The sequence below is a fragment of the Aulonocara sp. 'chitande type north' Nkhata Bay genome, linkage group LG9 (assembly GCF_057382095.1).
Source record: "Aulonocara sp. 'chitande type north' Nkhata Bay isolate Kocher_YH1m ecotype deep benthic linkage group LG9, A_spYH_male_GT1.1, whole genome shotgun sequence".
NCBI classification, from domain to species: domain Eukaryota; kingdom Metazoa; phylum Chordata; class Actinopteri; order Cichliformes; family Cichlidae; genus Aulonocara; species Aulonocara sp. 'chitande type north' Nkhata Bay.
This window is the reverse complement of record NC_141352.1, coordinates 35,313,371-35,335,755: the sequence shown is the minus strand read 5'-3', so window position 1 is coordinate 35,335,755 and position 22,385 is coordinate 35,313,371. Positions and strand designations below refer to the sequence as shown.

At 44.4% G+C, this 22,385-nt stretch overlaps 2 protein-coding genes across 4 annotated transcripts in view; both read right to left on the bottom strand.

Annotated features, from left to right (window-relative positions):
* Nucleotides 1–22,385, bottom strand: part of LOC147322725 (partitioning defective 3 homolog) — a 355,660-nt gene that overhangs the window by 193,533 nt on the left and 139,742 nt on the right. The gene's annotated exons all lie outside the window — the stretch shown is intronic.
* LOC147322727 (uncharacterized) lies at nucleotides 20,456–22,152 on the bottom strand. The gene is made up of 3 exons (XM_086305256.1): nucleotides 21,168–22,152; nucleotides 20,723–21,035; nucleotides 20,456–20,573 (listed from the first exon to the last, which is right to left on the bottom strand). The coding sequence occupies exons 1-3, from the start codon at nucleotides 22,150–22,152 to the stop codon at nucleotides 20,456–20,458; spliced, it is 1,416 nt and encodes a 471-aa protein (XP_086161382.1).

Sequence of the window (22,385 nt, the reverse complement as noted above, 5' to 3'; positions counted from 1 at the left end):
CAGCAGCTTCATGCTCTCCTTAATGGAGGATAAAATCTTCATTTGGCTCTCTTTATGTGGATGGTACAAATTCAGCGGGCCACTTACACACAGTGATTACATCCCGCATGTAGAACAGGAGGGAGACATATCTAATAACACAGTGTTGATTTTCATGTAATTGTCAACCCAAGATTAGTTGGAGGGCTCGTCATCAAGTGTTGAGCACAGTGAAGTCTTTTGTTTGGTTGTTTTAAATAACGGGACTTTCTTTTTCAGTCCTGTTATTAATGGCTGGTCCTCGTGCATGTGCGCGTGCGTGAGCTTGTCAGCATCAAGACAGCGCATCGGCTCCTTGGGAGGATCTGCCGAAATGTTTTGTTAGCCACTGCTTTTTCCCCACCCTCACCCTTCACCTTCCTCTTTCTCTCTTTTTTACTAAAATGTCAAGCACATCCAAATAGGTCTTGCGCATTCTTGGTTTCTTTATGGAAATTGATTCAACCCTTTTCAGGGGCAGGGATATCTTTGGTGGCACTCACTCTGCTATACAGAGGCCCCGTCGCCTATTTATTTGTTAGACTCTGGGGGAGGGTTAAGGTGGGATAGGGGCATGAAAATTTCATCAGCAGCCCACCTTTAAAGACCTTGTCGCACCCTACCTGTCTATTTCCCCCTTTTCTATGAAAATGAATAAATCACCCCCCACCACCACCACCCTCCACGCCTTTAATTACACGTCAGCCGAGGTGCCGGGTGTCTCACGGGGCCTTTTATTCATAAAGCTTTTTTATGAACTCAAGCCCACCCCCCACCCGTCCTTCCCCAGGTGGACGGCTAGATTTTTTTTTCTCTTTGACGTATACTCTGCACAAAGGACCTGACCACCTGTGGCAAACTATAAATAAAGATGGGAGGCCATGGGGTAGAGCGGGCGGCTGAAATTGGACAAGAATAAATACAGGTTTAGATCTCTGCTACAAGGCAAGACTGATGGAGAGGCAAAGAAACGTGTGGCCTTTCAGAAAAAGACAGTTTTCACACTCGGTGAGCAGATGACTGTGAAAGGTGACAGTGCTCAACAAGTTTGCGTTGTTAACCGAAGTTGCAAGTGTATCATCGCTAACACGTAATTAATTTGCATTTAAAAAAGCTGTTAGCAACAATCCCCTGCCTGTTCGTTTGATCTTATAAGTTGCAAACCCTTATGGTGAGACTACGTAAGACTATGTAAAGGAAAGACTAGAGAGATCTTTTGAATTAGGGAGTGAACAAAGAAAGAGAAAGACGACACTGCATCTGTGATCGTTCCCTTCAGGGGAGAAAGGCAAAGGGCTTCTTCACTTCCACCTGGCCAAAAATCGCAGTGCAATCAAGTGCGGTGTGCGAATGTGACAAGTCAAAATTACCATAAAATGGCACAGGTAGATATGAGAGCAGTGCCAGAGCAAGGTGATATGTCTATTCAGCTGTGAAGCTGTCAAATTGACACTAAAAAAGGAACTCGTGATAAAAAAAAAATGTACAAGAATCACAAGATTGAGCAAAGCCCTAAGTGAGGGATGTAGGAGCGAAAAAGGTAAGACAAAGAAAGAGGTTAACCCTTTATCACCCAAGTATCATACAGGCTGCTTGGACTTCTTACAGTAATATGAAGCACACATGGTTAATCTGTGTTGAAACAGCAGTAACTTTTCCTCTACTGTGATAATACAGAATATCTCCGTAAAGCTCGTCTTCTCTTCTTTCCAAAACTATTTGAATTTTGTCCATCCATCCTCTTCTGCTTATCCTTCGCAGGGTCACAGGGGGGCTGGAGTCTATCCCAGCTACCATAGGGCAAGAGGCAGGGTATACCCAGCCTGACACAGGGCTAACACAGAGAGAAAGACAACCACATCCACACCTATGGGCCTGTCAGAATCACCAACTAACCTAACTAACCTACTCACATATCTATATTATTGCTAATATATATTGTAATATATCTATATCACTAAAGCACTTCTGGATGGATGCAAACTGCATTTCGTTGCCCTGTACCTGTGCATGTGCAATGACAATAAAGTTGAATTCTATTCTAATTCTATTCTAACCCCACTAACTGCATGTCTTTGGACTGTGGACATCCTAACTCCACAAAGAAAGGCCTTGACAAGACGGTGGATGTGAACCAAAGACCTTCTTGCGGTGCTAACCAGTGTGCCACCATGCTGTGGGCGTGTCACATTGGTTAGTAATCAAAGAGGACATGTTTGTGGTATAATCTGGTCGTAATGAGTTTCCTATACACATGTATAGTAAATCCCCACACAGCTCTGACCATCCTGCACACTAGATGTTGCATTCATCAGCACCAAATAACCACAAACCACAGCAACAGCCGGCACTAGTGTTTTTAAGTGATAAAAAGTGTTTCCCGTGCATTTGAAGATACCACATGTTTCAAAGTTAAGTCAGTTTTTTTAGCCAACAACAGCAAAGCCTCTTCATTATCTTCCCAGACAAAATCAAAGTTTTAGAAAGACTGATTTCTGAGACTGAACATCACAAATAATGGCTTGTTAAAAGTGACTTTTATGCAGTCAAGTGCTCAAGTATAGCTCCACACTTTCCAACGGAGCGTGTGGTTAAGCCGGCATCACAGGGGCCAGTTTCCTAGTGACCGGAGGCAGATGCAGAAGCCATTTCTCTTTATATTCGCTGCCAGCTCGTTCACTGTCTGTCCTTGTGTCAGCTGTAAAGATGAGCACTGAGTGACAGCAGAGGAGAGACACAACCTAAATATACATCCGCAGCTTCCTGACCCCACCATTCTCCATCTCTATTCTTTTTCTCTCTCCTTTTTCCCTTTCTCTGAAAAACATCCATTTCTCTCCCCCCCCCCCCGAGTGCTTTTAGCACCCTGTTGATCCCTTGGTAACCAGTAGAGTGGGGATGCAACAAGGCTTTTCAACTCTCTAGCTTGCCCTCTCTCCTTTTTTTCTCCCTCCTCCCCCCATTTCTCTCCCTTCCTCACATGTAATAGGGATGGCTAAGAGCCCTGATGTGTGGCCAAAAAAGTCTGCCAGCCTCTGACAATAAAGGGAGAAAAACTAAGGTTACAGGCTTGGCCATCGGACAGCTGCAGCATTAGATTATTGAAAATCGTATAAGAGGAGGAGAAAGAAGAAGACAGCGAGGTGGAAGGGACACGCATGCAAAGTGCAAAGCCTTGTTACCATCAAATAGACGTGCTGCTTGGACAGTGGTTGGAGGTCCGAAGGGAAAGCAGACTGGGAAGGATGGAGGTAGCAGCTGTTTGATCAGGAGGGGGAAGTCTACCCACACGCAAACACACAAACATGCACACTCACACACATTACTTCTTGAGGGTTAGGGCAAAAGGCGGCATGTTGAGGAGCTGTCATCCTCCATCAACTGGTGTGCTAAAGCAGACCTACTGTAAGTGTGTGTCATGCTGTTAGCCATGGGGAAGTACAAGATGTAGCTGTTACAGAAAAGGGTGGGGGGGGGGCTCCCTCCTGAGTCCATCTCTGGCATCGAGGGTTTAACAAGGACAGGTTCAAAGGTCACAGCAAATGGTGTGTTTCTGGCCACCGCCCCTCCTTTAGGGGGCTGAGCTTCACATCTGTGTGACAGCTTCATGTGTGGAACAAGCCCCCCCCTTCCCAGACATTGTCACACACACCCCCTTACAATGAGCCGTCTGTGCTCAGGAGAACAATGGTGCCAGGGAACAGGATATAAAAGCAGTTTCCAAATGAAGAATGTGTTGTGTTCAGTGTATTAAGAGAAAAGGAAACAAGCAATTTAGCTGGAGTGTTTAGAAAAAAGAAAAATAAAGGCCTGTTGAAATATTTACAAAGGCTGATCCTCCCTCCTGATTTTGACCAGCTAAAAATATGAAACGGTAATTGCGCAAGGTGACATATGCCCCTTATGGAAACATTATACTAGCCAAAGGTAACATACCATGGCAACATGTGAAAAGACCTGGCTCTCAGCGAGTCGATGTATGGTGGGGGCAGCAAGGGCGGAGGCTTTTCCTTTTCCTCGCAAAAAGGTTAAGGAGCCATAATTGTACCCTCATTACCTCCAGTTAATGCAGTTCAGCTAAACACTGTACAGCACACAAGACCAAATAGGACTTCACAGTACCGCTGCATCGCACAATGGCACTGACATAGAAAGACAGGCTGCTGTTAATAACTCCTAATAGTGCTATTAAAGGTTCTATGACCTTGAGAAGCAATTACCAATACTTTTCCGTAATAACTCGAAGAATCTTGCTGTTTTCAACCAGCACTTAAAAAGAAACTTTATGGTGCTGGATACAGTGATTGCTCACCTCAATCTGAACATGAGATGATCGCAACGGTTGTACGTTTATAAACAGAGTAATAGCGTGTAGCAGCTACTAGCATGTAGGACGACCTGGTCGCTGCTGTGTGAGGATTTACTGTCCACATAAATAAAAAAAACATTAAAAAATCCTTTATTAGCAAAAAATGTTCTGCTCTCTTAATCCTTTGGACATTATGATCCAGCCCTAGTCCTCCCTCCATCCTTAACCATTTATTCCTCATCGGTCCATCAGGCGCCGTCACCATTAAAACAACCAATTCATCACACTGACTGAGGTTGTGAGACACTTATTTATATTTATGTTGAGGATACAGGAGCATTATAAAAGGCTGGGTGAGGAGTTAAACTGGTTAGGGGGATGATGAAAGGGTCATAATGACCCCCCCTCCCAATCATCTTACCCACAAGGTCCGCAAATAGCACTTAATGTCTGTCAGCAGAGAGGAAAGATTTCTGCATATTTTCTTAGATTATTTCTATGATTGTGACCTTAAGAAAGATGATGGAAGCTAATAGTGATTTAAGTGTTCAGAAATAAAGTATAAAAAGAATTTAAACCCACACCACTGTGTTGATTCTTTTTTATTTCTCTGACTGTTTCCTTTGTTTAGAAAACTATTAGCTTCCCTGCAGGACTGGAAAGTTCAGATCTGGAAGAAAATCAAAGCAGTGTGATCCTCATGTCTGCCATCTCTCGCTTTTTATGTGACTGTTAAAGAAGAAATATAGAGGAAGGTTATGAATCTTCAGTCCTGTGTTTGTGTGCCAAGGGTAGAAGCCAAGGCGGCGCCCGTCCTCTGATGAGGACATGTGTTTTCTTTCATATTTCACGCCCTGCACCCATGAGCACAGCCTTGTTCAAAGCAGAGGACTCGCATTCCAGATTAGATGTACTATTCCTTTTGATAATGACGACGGAGAGTTGCGTTGTTGTTGTGCTAGGAAAATACAGTGGGGAGTGGGCTAGGGAACCTGCCCCACACTGTCATTATTCATGCAATGAAAAACACAGGAGGAAATAAAAACATAGTTTCTCAGTTTATGAATAAATTTTTTTTAGTATCTTCAAAACCAATAAGACCTCATTATCAGTGTATTTTAGTACTTTACTGTATAGATTAGTAAAAAAAAATCTTTTAGATGTCAAGACAAAAATAAAATCTAATTGTTTAGTGTTTTTTTCACCTTACCTTAAAAAAAGCACAAAATATTGCATAATATGTAAGACATGCTTGTTTATGCTTTCAAAATAGTTTTCCTTAAAGGTACAAAGTATAAAACTCACCACTAGGTGTCAGTAATTTGCAGATTGTTTTCTTACCCCTCTAAATTCAAGTGCATAATCGTAGCTATGATGACCACTGTACGACAGACTCTGGCCATTGTTCATTCGCAATTTATCTGCCAGTCCTCTGTTATTTACTCTGGGGGGATACTCTAAAACTTTGTGAAAGGAGTTCAACACAAGATGGTCAAAGAAGCTCACTGCTGACTAATGAGGAGAGCCTAAACTTTTCTGTCAGTAAGTGCTGCTGTTTTTGCCCGTTAGCCTCTGTTAACTGGCATTAGCTTCCGTTAGCTGGCATTAGCTTCCGTTAGCTGGCATTAGTGAAACTCTCATTGTAGTGGCTCTAACATTGTTGAACTCGGACACTTAACGAATATACTTTCATATGACTGTAATTAAACTGCTTATCACAGTGAAAGTTTGATTATTACGCCACAAACCTAAAATTAGCTGGCATAATGTTAGCTCACAACCAGCTATTGTTGTCAACCCTGCTCTTGTCAGCAGTGTGGAAAAAGGAGGGTCGCATGTCTAATGCGGTGACAATGAGTAATTTCAACAATATCAAGAATAAATTAGCATGTTTATGCACATGTCTGTGTGTTAGAGCCCTGACTTCAGTTTAGGAGAAGAAGCTGAGGATGAGGAGGAAGAGGTTTCGGTGGAAATGAGGTGAGAGGAGAGAGAGAAAACAGAGAGAGAGATCAGAGAGAAATGATGAAAACATACATGTGCAAATGGTCAAATATAGTCTGAAAGACTTTTTTCACTGAAAGTGATAATGCATACTATATATGTGGACAGTCTCTAGTCATTGGCGATGGCCATCAATGTTCAAAACGATGGTGGCTTCCACAAACCTGCTCCTATCCATTTTTAATTGATTTATGAGTTTATGAGTATCTATCACTTTGTCAGAGGACATAATTACACTCTAATCAACCTACATTTATGAGTACAACATTATTTTGTACTTACCGTACCTTTAAACAAGGGATATAACAAGCGCTGAAAATTAGAATATGAATTTAAATTTTCCTCATTATATATTTTCTTAGCAATTAAATGGGCAGTACGTTTTATCCCCAGCTGGCCAAGTTTAATATAACTTCCGAAAAGCCTACACTTCTTTTTAATTAACAAAATCTGTCTCTTTTGGTTTTGCTTTAGAAAGACATGGCTTCTAGCTCATAAAAGGGCTCTGATGTCAATTTACTCGAAGCAAATGAAAGGGACAGACAGTTTCCTAATGCTGTTTAGCAAATTAGATCAGAGATGTGAGTGTGCATTTGTCCATATCAGAATGGAGCGGCGAGATGCGGAGGGGAAGAGGTGAGGCAGTGCAGTTTGTAGGCTGACATTTGAAAAACAAAGGCCTGTCTATCTTTTTACTCTTCTTATTCTCCCTCTTTGTCTCTTCGCTTACGCCTTCTTCTGTCACTGGGAACCCTGCTGGGTGGAATACATTATTTTGCCAGGCCCTGTTTGATATTAGGCCTGAGCTGATCTATCAATGACACAGACTGCCTTTGCCTACTGTATCGTTAAATTGCACTTTAATTAAATTAGGCCTGCTAATTATGAGGACCTAAATCAATCACCAGGTCAATAACCAAGGCCCAAAGCGGACGGAGAGGCCCAAGACTTTTTCCAAGCCTCATCAATAACAGCTGCAACGGGAGTAGATCTGTCCTGTGCCGGAGAGCCGGAGGTTCAAACCGGGTAGGAATTACTGCAAATTAAGTTATCGTCATCGGTTATTGTCCAGAGCGCTTCTTACTCTTAAGCTCGGCAAAAAAAAAAAAAAAGTTTTTGTATACAGAATGAGGATTTCAAAGAGTTGGAATGCACAACATTTTACACCAAACTTCAAAGATGTGGTTAAAGCATATCTGGGATTTCCGATGCATTAAAAACAACGGTTCAAAAAGTATATGATGACTTGCTAGACACCTGGCTTAGGTGAAAGGAGGTGATTCTGAACAGATAATCCTCGGGGCTGAGTGCGCAGCCCTGCTGAGCGGACGGTCCCAGCTGGATCCCGGGCCTTTATACATGCATTAAAAGGGGAACTGTGGTGCTTTTCACAGATTAATCATCGTTTTGAGCTTATTAAGTGGGAGGACAGTCTGCTTTCCGCTGCTCAGAACATTTAATCCATCTCTCAAACTGTAAGGTCAGTGAGTGAATGTTGCCCTCATTGAAATAATATCAGCTGCTTGAATTTCAATGGGAGCACCCATAGTTTGGACTGTAATTTTTTTGTTTTGTTTTTAAATTACACTTAGTTGGTGTTCCTGCAATTAAGTCAGAACTACAGTTAGTTATTGAGTTGCACAGTAGCTGCCAATAAATTACACTTGCTGCTCCGCTAAACTGCCATCACAACCAATTAATCCAGCAGTTACAGTGGCACCAATGTTTTATCACTGAAGAAATAATATACATCTATATATCTCTATATCGAGAGATAGAGAGTGAGAGACTCATATCCATTGTCCACACTATTTATATAACCTAGAGTGACCTCAAATCTTAAATATACCAAATATGAAGTAGGAAATAAGGATGAAAGCTGTTGAACAATGAATAATTTAGTAGACAGCAAAGCTTTGGTACACACAGCAGCGAATTATTACAGGGGATGAACGGTCCATTCTACAGATCAGCCATTGTTTGCTGCCGTATTTGAGCAGGTGGAGTGGGGCCTCATCTGTAGCGTCATGGGAACAGCGCAGGGTGAGGCGGAGGCAGTGGTGGAGGGGGGAGCTTTCCATTTAGTTTTAATTGGAAGCTGAAATTCTTGGATAAGAGGGAGACAGAAAGCCATTTGGTTTAGTCCTTGCTCTCAGCCAGGGCTAAATGAAGAGGGGCCGTGTGGAGATGAGGGGCCTGTGGAGGGCCAGTAATGAAGAGAGGTCCCAAAAGACTTCAGCACAGCCACAGTAATCTGGTGGGGGGGGGGGTTGGTTGGATATGGGTGGAGAAGAAGGAAGAAGAAGAAATACACAAAGCGAGAGGAAAGATGAAGGAAAGGGAAGAAAAACAAAGAAAATAACCTGTACGGAGTGCCGAATACTACAAAAATGCCAATTTTTGTGTGTGTATTTATTCTCTGAATGCAATGAGCACAAGATTAGACAAGGTATCGATTTATCAAAGGAGTGTTCTAGTTAGACTGGATGATAATTAACTTCCTAAACACAACAAGTGATTGCAATCGCTGATGAGATAAGAGCACGGGGAAATCATCAGTGTCTCAACAAACAAGACCGATCATAGCCTGGATAGTTAATTTGCTGCATGTAAACATTGTACACGTGTAGATACGCATCTGCAACACACGAACTGAGCGGCACAGAGGGTGGCCACCATCATTCTTACATATTGTATGAAGATATCTGCGGCAGCCAATCACAGAGCGACTTCAGCAGGACTCTCACCTTCCAAATCAACCGACACAGGGAGACCCCGGCGAGAAACACGACACACATTTCTCCACTCTACCATTTTCTAAATGGAAAACAGCATCGGCATCACGAATTCATGTGGGAATATCAGAGAATCTGTGATGGAGCTCGGCAGGGGTGCTATTCTTCACAACAGCTCCCATGGCCTGTATATCAAAAACATAAAGAGGAAAAATTCCGGGGGAAAACTGCTCTGCAGGGAAAACCGTATCCCATTACAGAGGTATTCTTGTTACACTGACACTATTTATGGTATGCGGGCTATTTCAAATTCAATCCTAGGCATCCAACCTTAAGAAAGTCATAGAATATTGCCAGCAGTTTTGCATGTTTCACTGATGTTGTGGCTGCTATGATGCCATCACTGTTTCGCACAATTTCCTGGTTGTCTTCTCTTTCCATTAGCCTGTTCCCGTTTTCCATTTCTCACTGGTTCTTCATTGCGTTCACCTGTTATTTGGTCGTCTCAGTTCCCATAAGTTTCACTCTTTTCATCACAGGACTCTTTTACCTACCTTACCATCTCTGACAATATAACAATGTTGGATTGTTGGCTGAAAATCCATCCAACAGCACAATCTCAATCAAGTTCGACATAGTTCATAGGTCGCCATCAAAGTTTTACTAGGTAACGCATCATAAGCAGTAAGCAACCCATGATGTCCATCATCAAGTTTAGGTTCTCTAATGAACGTTCATGTAATGCTGGATAAAAATATGCACAATCAACAGCACAGTAATACCTACATCTCTATCTAAGAAACAGAAATGCCCCCAGACTGCCTCCTCCCTCGTCACACTCTTGTTTTAGAGGCTTTCAGTGTGTCCATCTCCTGAGTCCTAAAATGAAACCTTCCCATTTCTCTCCATTTTTATCCAAGTGTGACTACTTTGTTCTCAGCCTGATGCAAATAAAACAAGTCACTTAGGGTAAGATGGGGAAGAAGCTCCATCTCGTGTTCCTCTGTGGACCCGAGATGTGGATGTTTACTGTTGGCTGGGCGTTATTGCATTCCTTCAGCAACTTAAAAGCCTCTGTCCCCCTAATGGGACCTATAAAACAGTGAGAAAAGCCTATTGTGACAATGGACCTCATTGTGCCAGAGTGGATACATTTGGCACTCTGTGCAGAGTGGAAATGTGTGGCATATAAAAAAAGATGGTGTGAAGGAGGGAAAGGTTGAGGAAGGAGAGAGAAATCAAATAAAGTGAAGTAAGTGACTTTGCACTGTGGGAAAATGGGTGATGTCAGTCACCAAAGTTCACCTTGAGCCCCAGTGTCAAGGACTACAAAAAGCTTTTCATTTTACTTAAGCTGTTCCACATCTTTATTATTTCTATCTTGCAATCTTTTGCCCGGGCCACAGTCAGCATTGGTGTAATGCCACCTTGCCAAAATATGGGCTTTGCTTCTCCAACACGACACTTTGCTCCAAAGCCTTAAACTCATACCCCCCTGGGAAAAAAATAAATTCGGACTCTACTGAATATGTACCGTAGGCAGATCAGCAAAAAAATGACTTCCCCTTAAGAAACAGTGTACATCTTCCTCGCCTAGCTTTGTTCTCTGCTGCCCACAGTGGATTGGCTCCACGCTGGCGGCCCTCGTTTTATTCCCCAAAGTCATTATTGTCTTCAGTTAAGGTGCCCCTGCTCCCTGTGATTTGTGGGTAATGAGCTGGCACCCCCCTGCCCGTGTTCAATTATTCTCATTGAGAAAGTGATTTCTCACTCCACGGAGCAAATTGTAGAAAGTGAATGCATGAACTCTAATCAAGAATTAACACGTTCACAGCCAGTAGTGCAGAGAGGGATAGCCACCTTGATGCAGCTGAGGTACAGTGGACAGAAATGAGAGGGACCCAGAGAAGAGGAGGGTAGAGGGATGGAATAGTGACTAAGGTAAACAGACTTCTCGCCTGTCCCTGAATAATGATCCACTGAATAAAACCAGGCATCCCCATTGAAGGTTGTGCATGAGAATAAGATCAGAGTAGCTCAGAGAGGCCTGTGCACAAAAAATATCTAATCCTAAAAAAATGCACTTTGACAAAAATGAAGTTGGCAGCAAGTGAAGAATGGTGTGGAATGGTCACATTAGGAATAAGTGATTACAAAAAATTTTCAACACAAGAAATATGCGCATGAATTTTATGCATTTCAAGCTTGAATGAGTGAAACTCTAATCTCAGCTGTCCAGTAGCACACGTCTTCACACACGTGTCACGGTGAGACAGGTTAAACATTTACAGTACAGCTGACAGAGAAGAGCGCTGGCAACGTCCAGCGTCCAAAACAACGCCCAGTCTTGTATCCTGTTCAAACAAGATAAGAGAAGACGATTGCACAAATATTTAAAAAGTTAAATAATAAATAATAATGAAGAACAAGATGAATAAACTCTTTTTTTCGCTGCATATAGAAACAGCACAAAGAAAGTAACATAGCTTCAGGACAAAAAGCTGGTTACCTGTAGTTAAGTGTTGTGCACACACACGTGTAAATAAACCAACATTGAGACTCATTGTGATTTTTTTAATGAGATGTTAGGTAGCATTATTTTCATAATTAGTCAGCTATTTCCCCTGCTGTGGAGCCAATGAACTAAATAACACTACTGACGGCATTTCACCTGCTCCCGTACTCCGGTCTGAAGGTGAGCTGACATGTACACTGACTTGATGACAGAATACAGAATATTTATTATTATTATTTAAAAACAATAAGCAAGAGATTAAACCGACAGAAGGACTTCGTAAAGAAGTGTACAGGACAAATACATCTAACAAAAAGCCCCAGTCAGTGCAAAGCAGAAGTCACAAACCCGACGTTCTAACAGTGGTTCAGCGGCAATGGCTAATTAAGAGTGGCGAGGCATTTGTGAGGCTCTGCATTGTTCTCACTCAGGTCCTCAGTTGGACTGAAGCATCTCTGGTGAGCTGCCATTTACACAGGACTCCCAAAGGAGAGAAGAAAAATTAGCCCGCCATGTAAATAATGTGAATTTTAAGTAATCAGTGGCAGAATGAAGTCTTTTCTTAAAATAATTATTTCATTTAGGTGACATAATTACACTAACAGCCAAAATGACTTATTAAAAAAATCATACAGGACAAAAATTAAACAAAACATTATAGAGAACGAGCGCAGGAAGAAGTAGGAAGCCACAAAAATGTCTTTTTTCCTGAGGATTCAATGAGCTAGGAGCCAAAGCTGAACAAACAGCTGCACCTACTGGTCAGACCCACCGGTCAGCAACTAGTTCAAAACATCCTGAGTTCATGTTGCATGTGTGCATACACCAAAGTGCATGTCTACGGACTTCACACAAACCATGGTTCATTCCGTCTACATCTTCCTTGGTCTTTCAAGAGGCAAATCCAGGAGCACACTCTTCCAGGATTCCTGCACTGTTCTGGAATGTGGCTTATTTTTTTTATTTGTTCAGAGTTTTACATTGAAAACATGCCCTGCTGCATCTCAAACATCATTGCAGTATTAACTGAACATAATGAACACAGCACGAATGCACGTTACAGCCACCAGATAGAAGTGGAGGTAGACGGTGGCACAGGCAGCAAGATTGTGTTAGGCAGGCTGGGTTTGGGGGTTATTGCTGTGTTTTCTTTCCATGCTCAGCTGCTCTAACATTGCCTGTGGCTTGCCTAGGGGGCTGCAGACTGAGTGGGCTTTACCAAGAAGCTAGTCAGGAGAACTTACCAAGTTCACTCACCAACAGCAGTCCCTAAAAATTAAATGCTAACTTCCATACTGACGTGTCCAAGAGTTTTTCCTGAATTTTAGACCTGCCACTTCAGAACCTTCACTGCTGTGTTTATTGTATTTGTAATGGAAGAAATGAAATATCCTTTGATTAAATAAATCAGTGATTCATTATGGATCTTATATAAAGGTGTATCGTTCCAGTATAATGAAAAAAATCAACAAGCTAAACAAATAATTAGTATTTAGAGGGAAATATCAGTTTTGTCTCTTACAATGGCGCATTAACTGCCATCATGGCATCATGCGGAGTGGGGCAACAACAATAATCCTACCGCAGCTTTGTAAAGCACTTGACTCTAACAGAGATCAACTCAAACACTTTAAATCTAAAACAGAAAGCAGACCTCTGACAATCTCTTTTAAGCTACTCAGGAGACTCGTTCAAATACGAGCATTCACTGAGCCTTATTTTCAGCGGCCAACAACTACTAGTGACAGAGTGGGAAAAGAAGAGCAAAAACAACAATAGAGTCGGTCGCAAATGCCAATCTGTGTTTGTTCAGAGAGAGATCTTTGATGTGACAACATTAAAGGGAAAAAAGGCAGGATTTGCGCTGCTGCTTGCTCTCTTCTTCCACCTTGAAGTTAAACAGACTCATCTCCTTTCAACGTGCTGGCTTGAGGATTTAGCTGGCCGCCTCGCCACTTTGCGTTTCTTTTAAAACTCGCCAAACAAGGTGCCTCATTTAGACAACACAGAGAGAAAGAGAGGGAGCCCAACTGTTGGAGGCTTGATCAAAGATGTGTGATCAGAACTGTTTTCACCCAAACATGCTTTGGAAGCTGTTATGTAATGTTTTAGGGGTTTTGTGTTGCCTTTCTCCGAGTCTGTCTGTCTGACTTCAATATGTTATGGACTTTACAGTATTTTTAGAGCCTGTACACAAACAAATAAATCAAAATATGCTTTTCAAATAACACTGAACAGGCATAACATTATGATCGATGACAGGTGAAGTGAATAACACTGATTATCTCTTTATCATGGCACCTGTTACTGGGTGGGATATATTAGGGAGCAAGTGAACATTTTGTCATCAATGTTGATGTTAGTAGCAGGTAAAATGGGCAACTGTGAGGATTTGTGCAAACGGATTATGAATCACATTGTGATGGCTAGAGAGTTGGGTCAGGGTATCTCCAAAACATCAGCTCTTGTGGGGTGTTCCCAGTCTGCAGTAGTCGGTATCTCTTAAAAGTTGTTTAAGGATGGAACAACGGTGAGCCAGAGGTCATGGTTGGCCAAAGCTCAGTGATGCATGTGGGGACCGAAGGCTGGTCTGTGTGGTCCGATCCAACAGACTGTACAGCTAATGTAGCTCAGATTAGAGAAATGTTTAATGTTGGTTCTTATGGAAAGGTGTCAGAATACACAGAGCATCTCAGTTAGGTGTGTATGGAGCTGCATAGCTGCAGACCAGTCAGGGTGTCTATGCTGACCCCTGTACACTGAAGAAATTGCCAGCAATGCACATATGAGAATCAGAACTGGAAGACAGCACAATGCAAGAAGGTGGCCTGGTCTGATGGATCATGTTTTCTTTTACATCAGTTGGATGGCCAGGTATGTCTGAATCCCTTACCTGGGGAACACCTGGCACCAGGATGCACTATGGGAAGAAAGCAACTGACGGAATGGACGAAGCCAGGGTTATGCTTTGGGCAATGTTGTGCTGGGAAACCTTGGGTCCTGCCATCCACGTGGATGCTACTTTGACACATGCCAGCTATCTAGCATTTGTGCAGACAATGTACACCCTTTCATGGAAACGGTACTGCTTGATGGCTGCGGCCTCTTTCAGCAGGATAATGCACCCTTTTGACTTGGCCTCCAAGTTCCCCAAATCTCAGTCCAATTACGAATGTGTGGGTTCTGCAGGACAAACAAGTCCAATCCATGGAGGCCCCACCTCTCAACTTGCAGGACTGTTGCTAACATCTTGGTGCAGATACCCCAGCACACCTTTAGGGATCTAGTGGAGTCCGTGCCTCGATGGGTCAGGGCTGTTTTATGGTAAATGGTAAATGGCCTGTATTTGTATAACGCTTTACTTAGTCCCTATGGACACCAAAGTGCTTTACACTACATTCAGTCATCCACCCATTCACACACACATTCACACACTGGTGATGGCAAGCTACATTGTAGCCACAGCTGCTCTGGGGCGCACTGACAGAGGCAGCAAAAGGGTTTTAGCGGCAAAAGGGAAACCAACACAAAATTATGCAGGTGGTCATTATGTTGTGCCTGATCTGTGTATTAGGCTTATTGTTTTGCTGTTTGTGTTTTTATGTGTAGATTAAATAACCCTACAGTTAGCATTTATACATTAGAATGTTTCTGTCTAATACTATCTCTGAAATCCCAAATTGTGAGCTTTGCCAATATAGCTCAAACACATCTGCTTCTCTTCATGTTAGCCTTGATTGGGTTAAATCCTTCAGTGATCGACAGCTGATGTCAGTCCTGCCTCTGCTACAGCTCATGATAATGGCCCCTGGTCCATCATCAAGGCCGCAAAATAATACAGTGGAGAACCACTCAACCAGATCAAAATGTGTATGTGGGGGAGCGTGTGCGTGTGCAATGCTAAGCAGGAAAGCCCATTAACATTCATCAGTGGGATAATAGGCCAGCATTAATGTCAGCTGTTTATATGAAGAATAACTCATAAGGCCTTGGTGTATATGGGCTGATAAAGCGTGCTTTTCTCCACGCCGCATTTGGCAGAGTGTGTGTGTGTGGGTGGTGAGAGATTTAGGGGTAGACGCTACTGATGTCTTAGATTGAACCGTTTGATACTGACGTGAATTTATTGACTTGTTAGATAAACATAGGACAATTGCCTGATGTAACTATGGGCCAGCCGTCCTTGTCTTAGTACGTAGGCTGAAAGTCTGCACAAAAGAAGCGCACGAAAGCACCAAAACGAGCACAAATCAAAACATTTTACCAAAGCACCTGGGAGAAGTGATGTAAAATAAAATCTCAAGAGAATTCAACCCTGAATCCATAGTTGATCCCCTGCAGCTAAACTTCAAACTCATCCAGCTTGAGAATACCAGAGTCACAGATTGTCCAGTTAACTCCCCCGTGCACCTCCTTGGCATTTTAAGCACAGGAGTCAATGTGTTATTTTATTCAGCCTGACTTTACATTTTTAATTTATAGCATGAGCTGGGAAGGCTTGCTTAAATATGAATGGTGAAGCGAACTCACTATCCAGAGCATGCCAAGCTGCTTCACACACATCGACCACGCAACTAAAAGATAAGTACTTCAAATTGAAGCTATTGTATGAAGTTAAGAAATGACGCTGCTAGAACACCTATGCGCATATAAATACACAAAGTAGTTGCGTGTGTGTATTTTGTTCCAGTCAAAAGAAAGAAATGAGGATGACGCCCGCTCTTCGGTTTCTTTGTTTTACTTTTATCTTAACTCATAAAGTAGAACGATAAAAACACAGCAGATAAATAATCCACGATAAACAACAGCTAATTGGTGTGTTTTTACCAAAAAACCTTGGCATATCTGTACGTGTTTGTGTGTTTTTATGTGCGTGTGTACACTCATTATCGCTGCCGACGCTTTAGCACTGATCACAGTTCTTTTTAATTAACCCACGCTGTGTATTTTTATCTCGCGATCCAATGCTGCTGTTTTGCTCGCCCGTCGCACAAAGAAGACAAAATATTGAACCGTCACGTGTGGGAGGGAAGGCAGCGATCGAGACTGTGATACAGCGAGTGCAGGGAAGGAACAACTGGGCTACAAGGTGCGACTTTGAAACTTATACTGTGTCACCCCTAATGAGAGGATTTGCGCTTTGTGACTCAACTTAGTTGCACGGCTGTCAGATTATAAACACTCAGGTGGCACCGAGGATTAGCCACGGTGAGGGTGTCGTGGCGCTCCTGCCGTTAATCATGAAATATTTACACGACTCCACCAGTATAGCTCATGTTCTTAAATAATAATCTCTTTTTTTATATTTACACTATACTTGGTTGATAACTATTAACTTGAAAGCTTTATCTTGGATTTAGGAGGCTTCATATTTTGAACAAAATCCTGTTCTTGAGCTGTTTGCATGTATACGTGCCCTCTTGGTAAACAGTATGTTTTCAACTTCAGCTATTTTTACAATAGCTTGATTGTAGCATCACTGCTTTCAATAGGTGCTCATAATGTTTAGTAAGAGAAAGAATTCCAAACACAACCATAATGAGACTACAGAGAAAGAAGGAAGACTTTATAGTCATTCGAGCATCTCACTCTTTTTTCCTCACCCTTTCTCGGCTCTTTTTTTATTCTTTAATGGGCCGATTAAACACCATCTGCATGAATCAAAGCAGGTAGTTGAGGTACAGACCGGCAGACAAACTGGGAGAAATCCTCTTCACATCAAGCTCAGCGTGTTCGACACTTCCCAAGGTCATTTCCACCCTCCCTGCAGAGAGCCTCTGTCACTTTTAATAACTTTTAAAGGGAGAATATTTTTTCGCCTCTGACAGACTGAGGAGTTGAGGGACCAGTCACAGGGTGAGTCAATCACAAAGTGCCGACAGAGCGAAGAGGGTGTGAGGCGAGGAGACAAGCCTGCAAGGACTAACATTGTACACTGTTACTTCATGAAAAAGTATTGGACAGAAGTCTGATGTCAGTCATTGACCTGGTTCTAAATTGGATTGGGCAGTGAGCAGTCGCTGTCACTGTAATAACTCTGTTATCAGTCGCAGCTGTGACTGACATTACACTGTGGTCAGAGATAACGAATCATGCATACTGTGAAAACACAGGAGTAAACTATGATCAAGAAACGCTGTGTAGTTGATGCCAAATCATGCATCAGCAAAATAGTGTTATTAAATAATACTCCTACTTAATAGGGTATATAACTAGTGTATAATCTGCTGTATAATTAGAGCAACGGGATTTCAATGTGGACATGAAAACTAGAGTACCGCTACTTTTTTACAGAGATACACAGCCTCAACTTCTCCTCTCCACAAAACAAATCCCCACATTACTGTAATCACATTACACTTTTCTGTAACACAGTAATGTAACACATTACGATACAAAATTCAGTAATTATGTCACAGCTACTTTGTTACTGGCATTACAAAGGTTTGTCAGTTATCTACATGATGGGCAGTTAGCCGAAAGCTAGCCAACAACCCAGTGACGTTAAAGCTGGGCGTATGCTGACCCCAGGCCAGCAGCCAGAGCCAGCACTTCAAACAAGTGCAGCCTCAAAGAAACTGGTGAGGAGTTTCCATTTCTATCTGTATACGTTTCTACAGTAGAATTTTGTTCATACGCAAGAACTAAAAGAAAGATAGTATGACTCTGGTGAGTCAAGACAGAGATAAAACATAAGTGAAAATGAGTTTGTCTGCTATCAGTTTGTGACTAAATCGGGGCAATTTCATGCAATCTGTTGGTGATAATACAGTCATTAGTTGTGATAAATCCGTGAAAATTACAAATTTGTTGCTCTCTGTTGGAGATATATTGCAGTCTAGTTCCACAAAACTCACAGATCTAAAGCAGAAATTCAGAATCTTTTCTGACACACACTTGATTCTAAATAGAAATATAGTCAGAATAGCTAGCAACCGATTGAGTCAAGTCCTCTATTGCAAATGGATGCGTCGCAGGGAAGTTGTGGTCATCAGCACAGACTCACTCAGAGTTTGATTGCAATACATTGCCAACCTGTTTGGGTCTATACGTAAGATGGCATTTATTTGTAAATGTTTGTGTCACGGTTCTGGGTCAGGTTTGACCCAGCATTTTGAGTTCTTATGTTTTGGTTTATTTTTGAATGATTGCTTTGTTTCTCTGATGCTATGATGATTATTATTATTAGAGTTCCATGTTTCTGTTTATCCGTGTTTAAGGATTTGTTGTTTCATGTATTGTTTGAGTTGCATGTGTTTATATTCTGTCTGCGTCTTTGTTTAGTGGTTTCTTGTTTCCTGTTTTATTGTGAAGGTCTGTGTCTCATGTGAGTGTGTTCAGTTCTACTGCTTCCCTGTCTCGTTAGTCCAATTTCTCCCAGCTGTGTCTCCCTCCTGTTGCCCATTCCCTGATTACCACCCTGTGTATATTAGCCCTGTGTTTTCCTGTGCTCAGTGTCGTGTCGTACCATCAGATTATGCCTGTGTGTTTCTGTTCTCAGCATTCAGTGTTCACTTCATGTTTTGTCTTCATGCCAGCAATAAAGCTGAGGTTTTGAGTTGTATTCAGTGTCCGAGTCTCGCATTTGGATCCTCCTCTTCATCCGCCTGCACACAGAGCCCTGACACTTTGACAATTTGTACGAGTGTCACGGCTGGCGGAGGGAGCCGTGCGGTGTGGAGGAAAAGGAGGACCCAAGATGCAGCAAACTGATGATACGAGTGATGTTTTATTTACAAAGGTGGTGGTGACAAAAACAGGCAACGAGGTATGAGTACTTTACAAACGGAAACCTAAACTGGGAGAAACTAAGTGACAAACCTGAGACCATACAAAAGGGGTGCGGGGCAGAGAGACGCAGAGACAGGAACACCATAGAACGCAGAGGTAGACGGATGAATGCAGACGAGCCGACAACGAACACAGACCGACACCCACTAAATATACACACACAAGGTAATCGGGTAATCGCACACAGGAGGGAAGAACAGCTGATCTGAATACACATGATGACCGGAGGAGACAAGCTGAACACAATGACAACAGAAACAGACTTTCAGAACAAAACAGGAAATCTAGAACACGAGCCTTCAAAGTAAAGCAGGAAACAGACTGATTTGCAACACAACACGGGGACATGAACAGAGCACCAAGGACAGACACAGGTAGGGCTGAATATACATCAACTTCAGGTTCAACCCTAAACTAATACAAATCAGAATAAACACAAAACGCTGGGTCAACGACCCAGGACCATGACAGTACCACCCCCCCCCCCCCCAAGGGCTGGCTCCAGACAGCCCACAACAAAAACAGACGACCAACCCAGGGCGGGCGGCGGGGGCCCAGGACGGAGGGACCAACACCGAACAAAACAAGCCCCAGCGAATCGAGGGAATTGTCCAAAACAAAAAACGCACATGCTGGAGTACGAGAACAAAACACAGTTCAGGAGGCCGGCCCGGAGGCTGACAACTCAGAAGTCCAGGACAGTTCATCTTCTGAGGCCGGCCACGTCGGTGACGCAGATCCATAAGCTGACCGAGCAGAAGGCAGCGGTGGCGACGGGCAAACAGTTCTGGGGGCCGACCGTGCACACGGCAACGGCGGCGACGGGCAAACAGTTCTGGGGGCCGACCGTGCACACGGCAATGGCGGCGACGGGCAAACGGTTCTGGAGGCCGACCACTTGGAAGGTAGTGGCGGCCACCGAGCAGATCCGGAGGACGGCCGCGATGCCAGCGGCGGCGACGAACTCTTTCCGGAGGCCGTCCCCAAAGGCCATGATGACATCTTAGAGGCCCGGAAAACGGCTGGCAGAGGCGAGGCAGAACGGGTCGAGCTGGCTCCGACGGCGGTGAGGCAACCGCAGGATCAGACGAGGCGGGACCAGACGAAGGCGGAGCCAAGGCTGGACCAGACGAAGCTGAGGTAGAAGCGGAGGCCGGACCAGACGAAGCTGAGGTAGAAGCGGAGGCCGGACCAGACGAAGCTGAGGTAGAAGCGGAGGCCGGACCAGACGAAGCTGAAGCGGAGGCCGGACCAGACGAAGCTGAAGCGGAGGCTGGACCAGGCGAGGCTGAAGACACGGAGGCCGGACCAGGCATGGATGACAGCAGCGGGACGGCTGCGAAACCTGACGGCAGCGATGCTGCAGGAGGTGATGTGGAGATGTGCTGGCTGGGTCCTCCAGGACCGTCAGCAGGTGTGAGGATGTGCTGGCTGGGTCCTCCAGGACCCTCAGCTAACGAGGCGTGGTGCTGGGTGGGCTCCTCGGGCCCTCCAGCAGACGACACTTGAGGCTGGCTGGGTTCTCCTAAACCCCCAGCAGTAGACACTTGAGGCTGGCTGGGTTCTCCTGAACCCCCAGCAGACGACACTTGAGGCTGGACGGGCTCCTCGGGCCCTCCAGCAGACGAAGCAGGAGGCTGGACGTGCTCCTCGGGCCCCCCAGCGAAAACAGTCTCTGGACCAGTGGGCACCGGGGCCCCTGGAACACACAGGTCAGAACCAGCAGGCGCACGGGCCTCTGGCAGGGACAGATCAGAACCAGCAGGCGCACGGGCCTCTGGCAGGGACAGGTCAGAACCAGCAGGCGCACGGGCCTCTGGCAGGGACAGGTCGGAACCAGCAGGCACACGGGCCTCTGGCGAACACAAAGCGGACTGCGGCTGCACAGAGCAGTGACTCAGCTCAGGCAGCGACAGTCCGGTGCAGTCCTCAGCTGGCTTCTTAACCTCCGGGGGTCCAGAGTCGGCTGGGGGCTGGAACCCAGCCTCTGGGGAGGCCCTGGAGTGCGTGACAGTCTCTGTACTGGCCAGCTGTTGGGGACTGATTACTGTGTTATGTGGTGTGTCTCTCTGCTTGACATGAACAGGTGAAAAATAATTCTTTTCAGGTTGGATGGACTTAACTTGAAGTATCGGAGGAGTAGGTGAAGATGACGGCTGAGCTGATAATAAGGCTGATGAGTCTTCTACCAACTGAGCTATTGACTGGGCTATGGACTGTAACATAGTGTCTAATAGGTCTGGCTGTGACTGTAATGGAGGTGACGAGTGAGCGGCTAACTGAGTTAGCGACTGCTGGGCAGCTGACTCAACAAACACAGCCCCGGAATAAACAGTCATACGAGCTGGCGAAACAGATGGAGCGTCTTTCCCACTCACCACAGCCGGCAGTACCGAAGTCCTATTCCCCGGCTGTGTGGAGACGCACCGACGGCGCGATCGTCGCTTCCTCCCGGGCAAAACCTCCGGCGGGCCGGGCAAAACCTCCGGCGGGCCGGGCAAAACCTCCGGCGGGCCGGGCAAAACCTCCGGCGGGCTGGGTTGGGAAGCGGTAGCAGCTGGAGGGTGAAGGTGCAGTTCATGAAGAATGAAGTCCTGTGCGAGCGGGTGAAGAGAGCCGAGCAGCCAGGAGTGAGCAGAGATGAGCTGCTGTAGCCTGGCTTCTACAGCGCGGAGACACTCTTCCCCCTCATGCTCGAGCCATAGGTTGACCAACCTTGAAACGGAGTCAATTAATTCCTCCCGAAACTCCTGGGAAGGTGCGGATGCTGCTGGGTCCATGTTTGGTCGGCTCGTACTGTCACGGCTGGCGGAGGGAGCCGTGCGGTGTGGAGGAAAAGGAGGACCCAAGATGCAGCAAACTGATGATACGAGTGATGTTTTATTTACAAAGGTGGTGGTGACAAAAACAGGCAACGAGGTATGAGTACTTTACAAACGGAAACCTAAACTGGGAGAAACTAAGTGACAAACCTGAGACCATACAAAAGGGGTGCGGGGCAGAGAGACGCAGA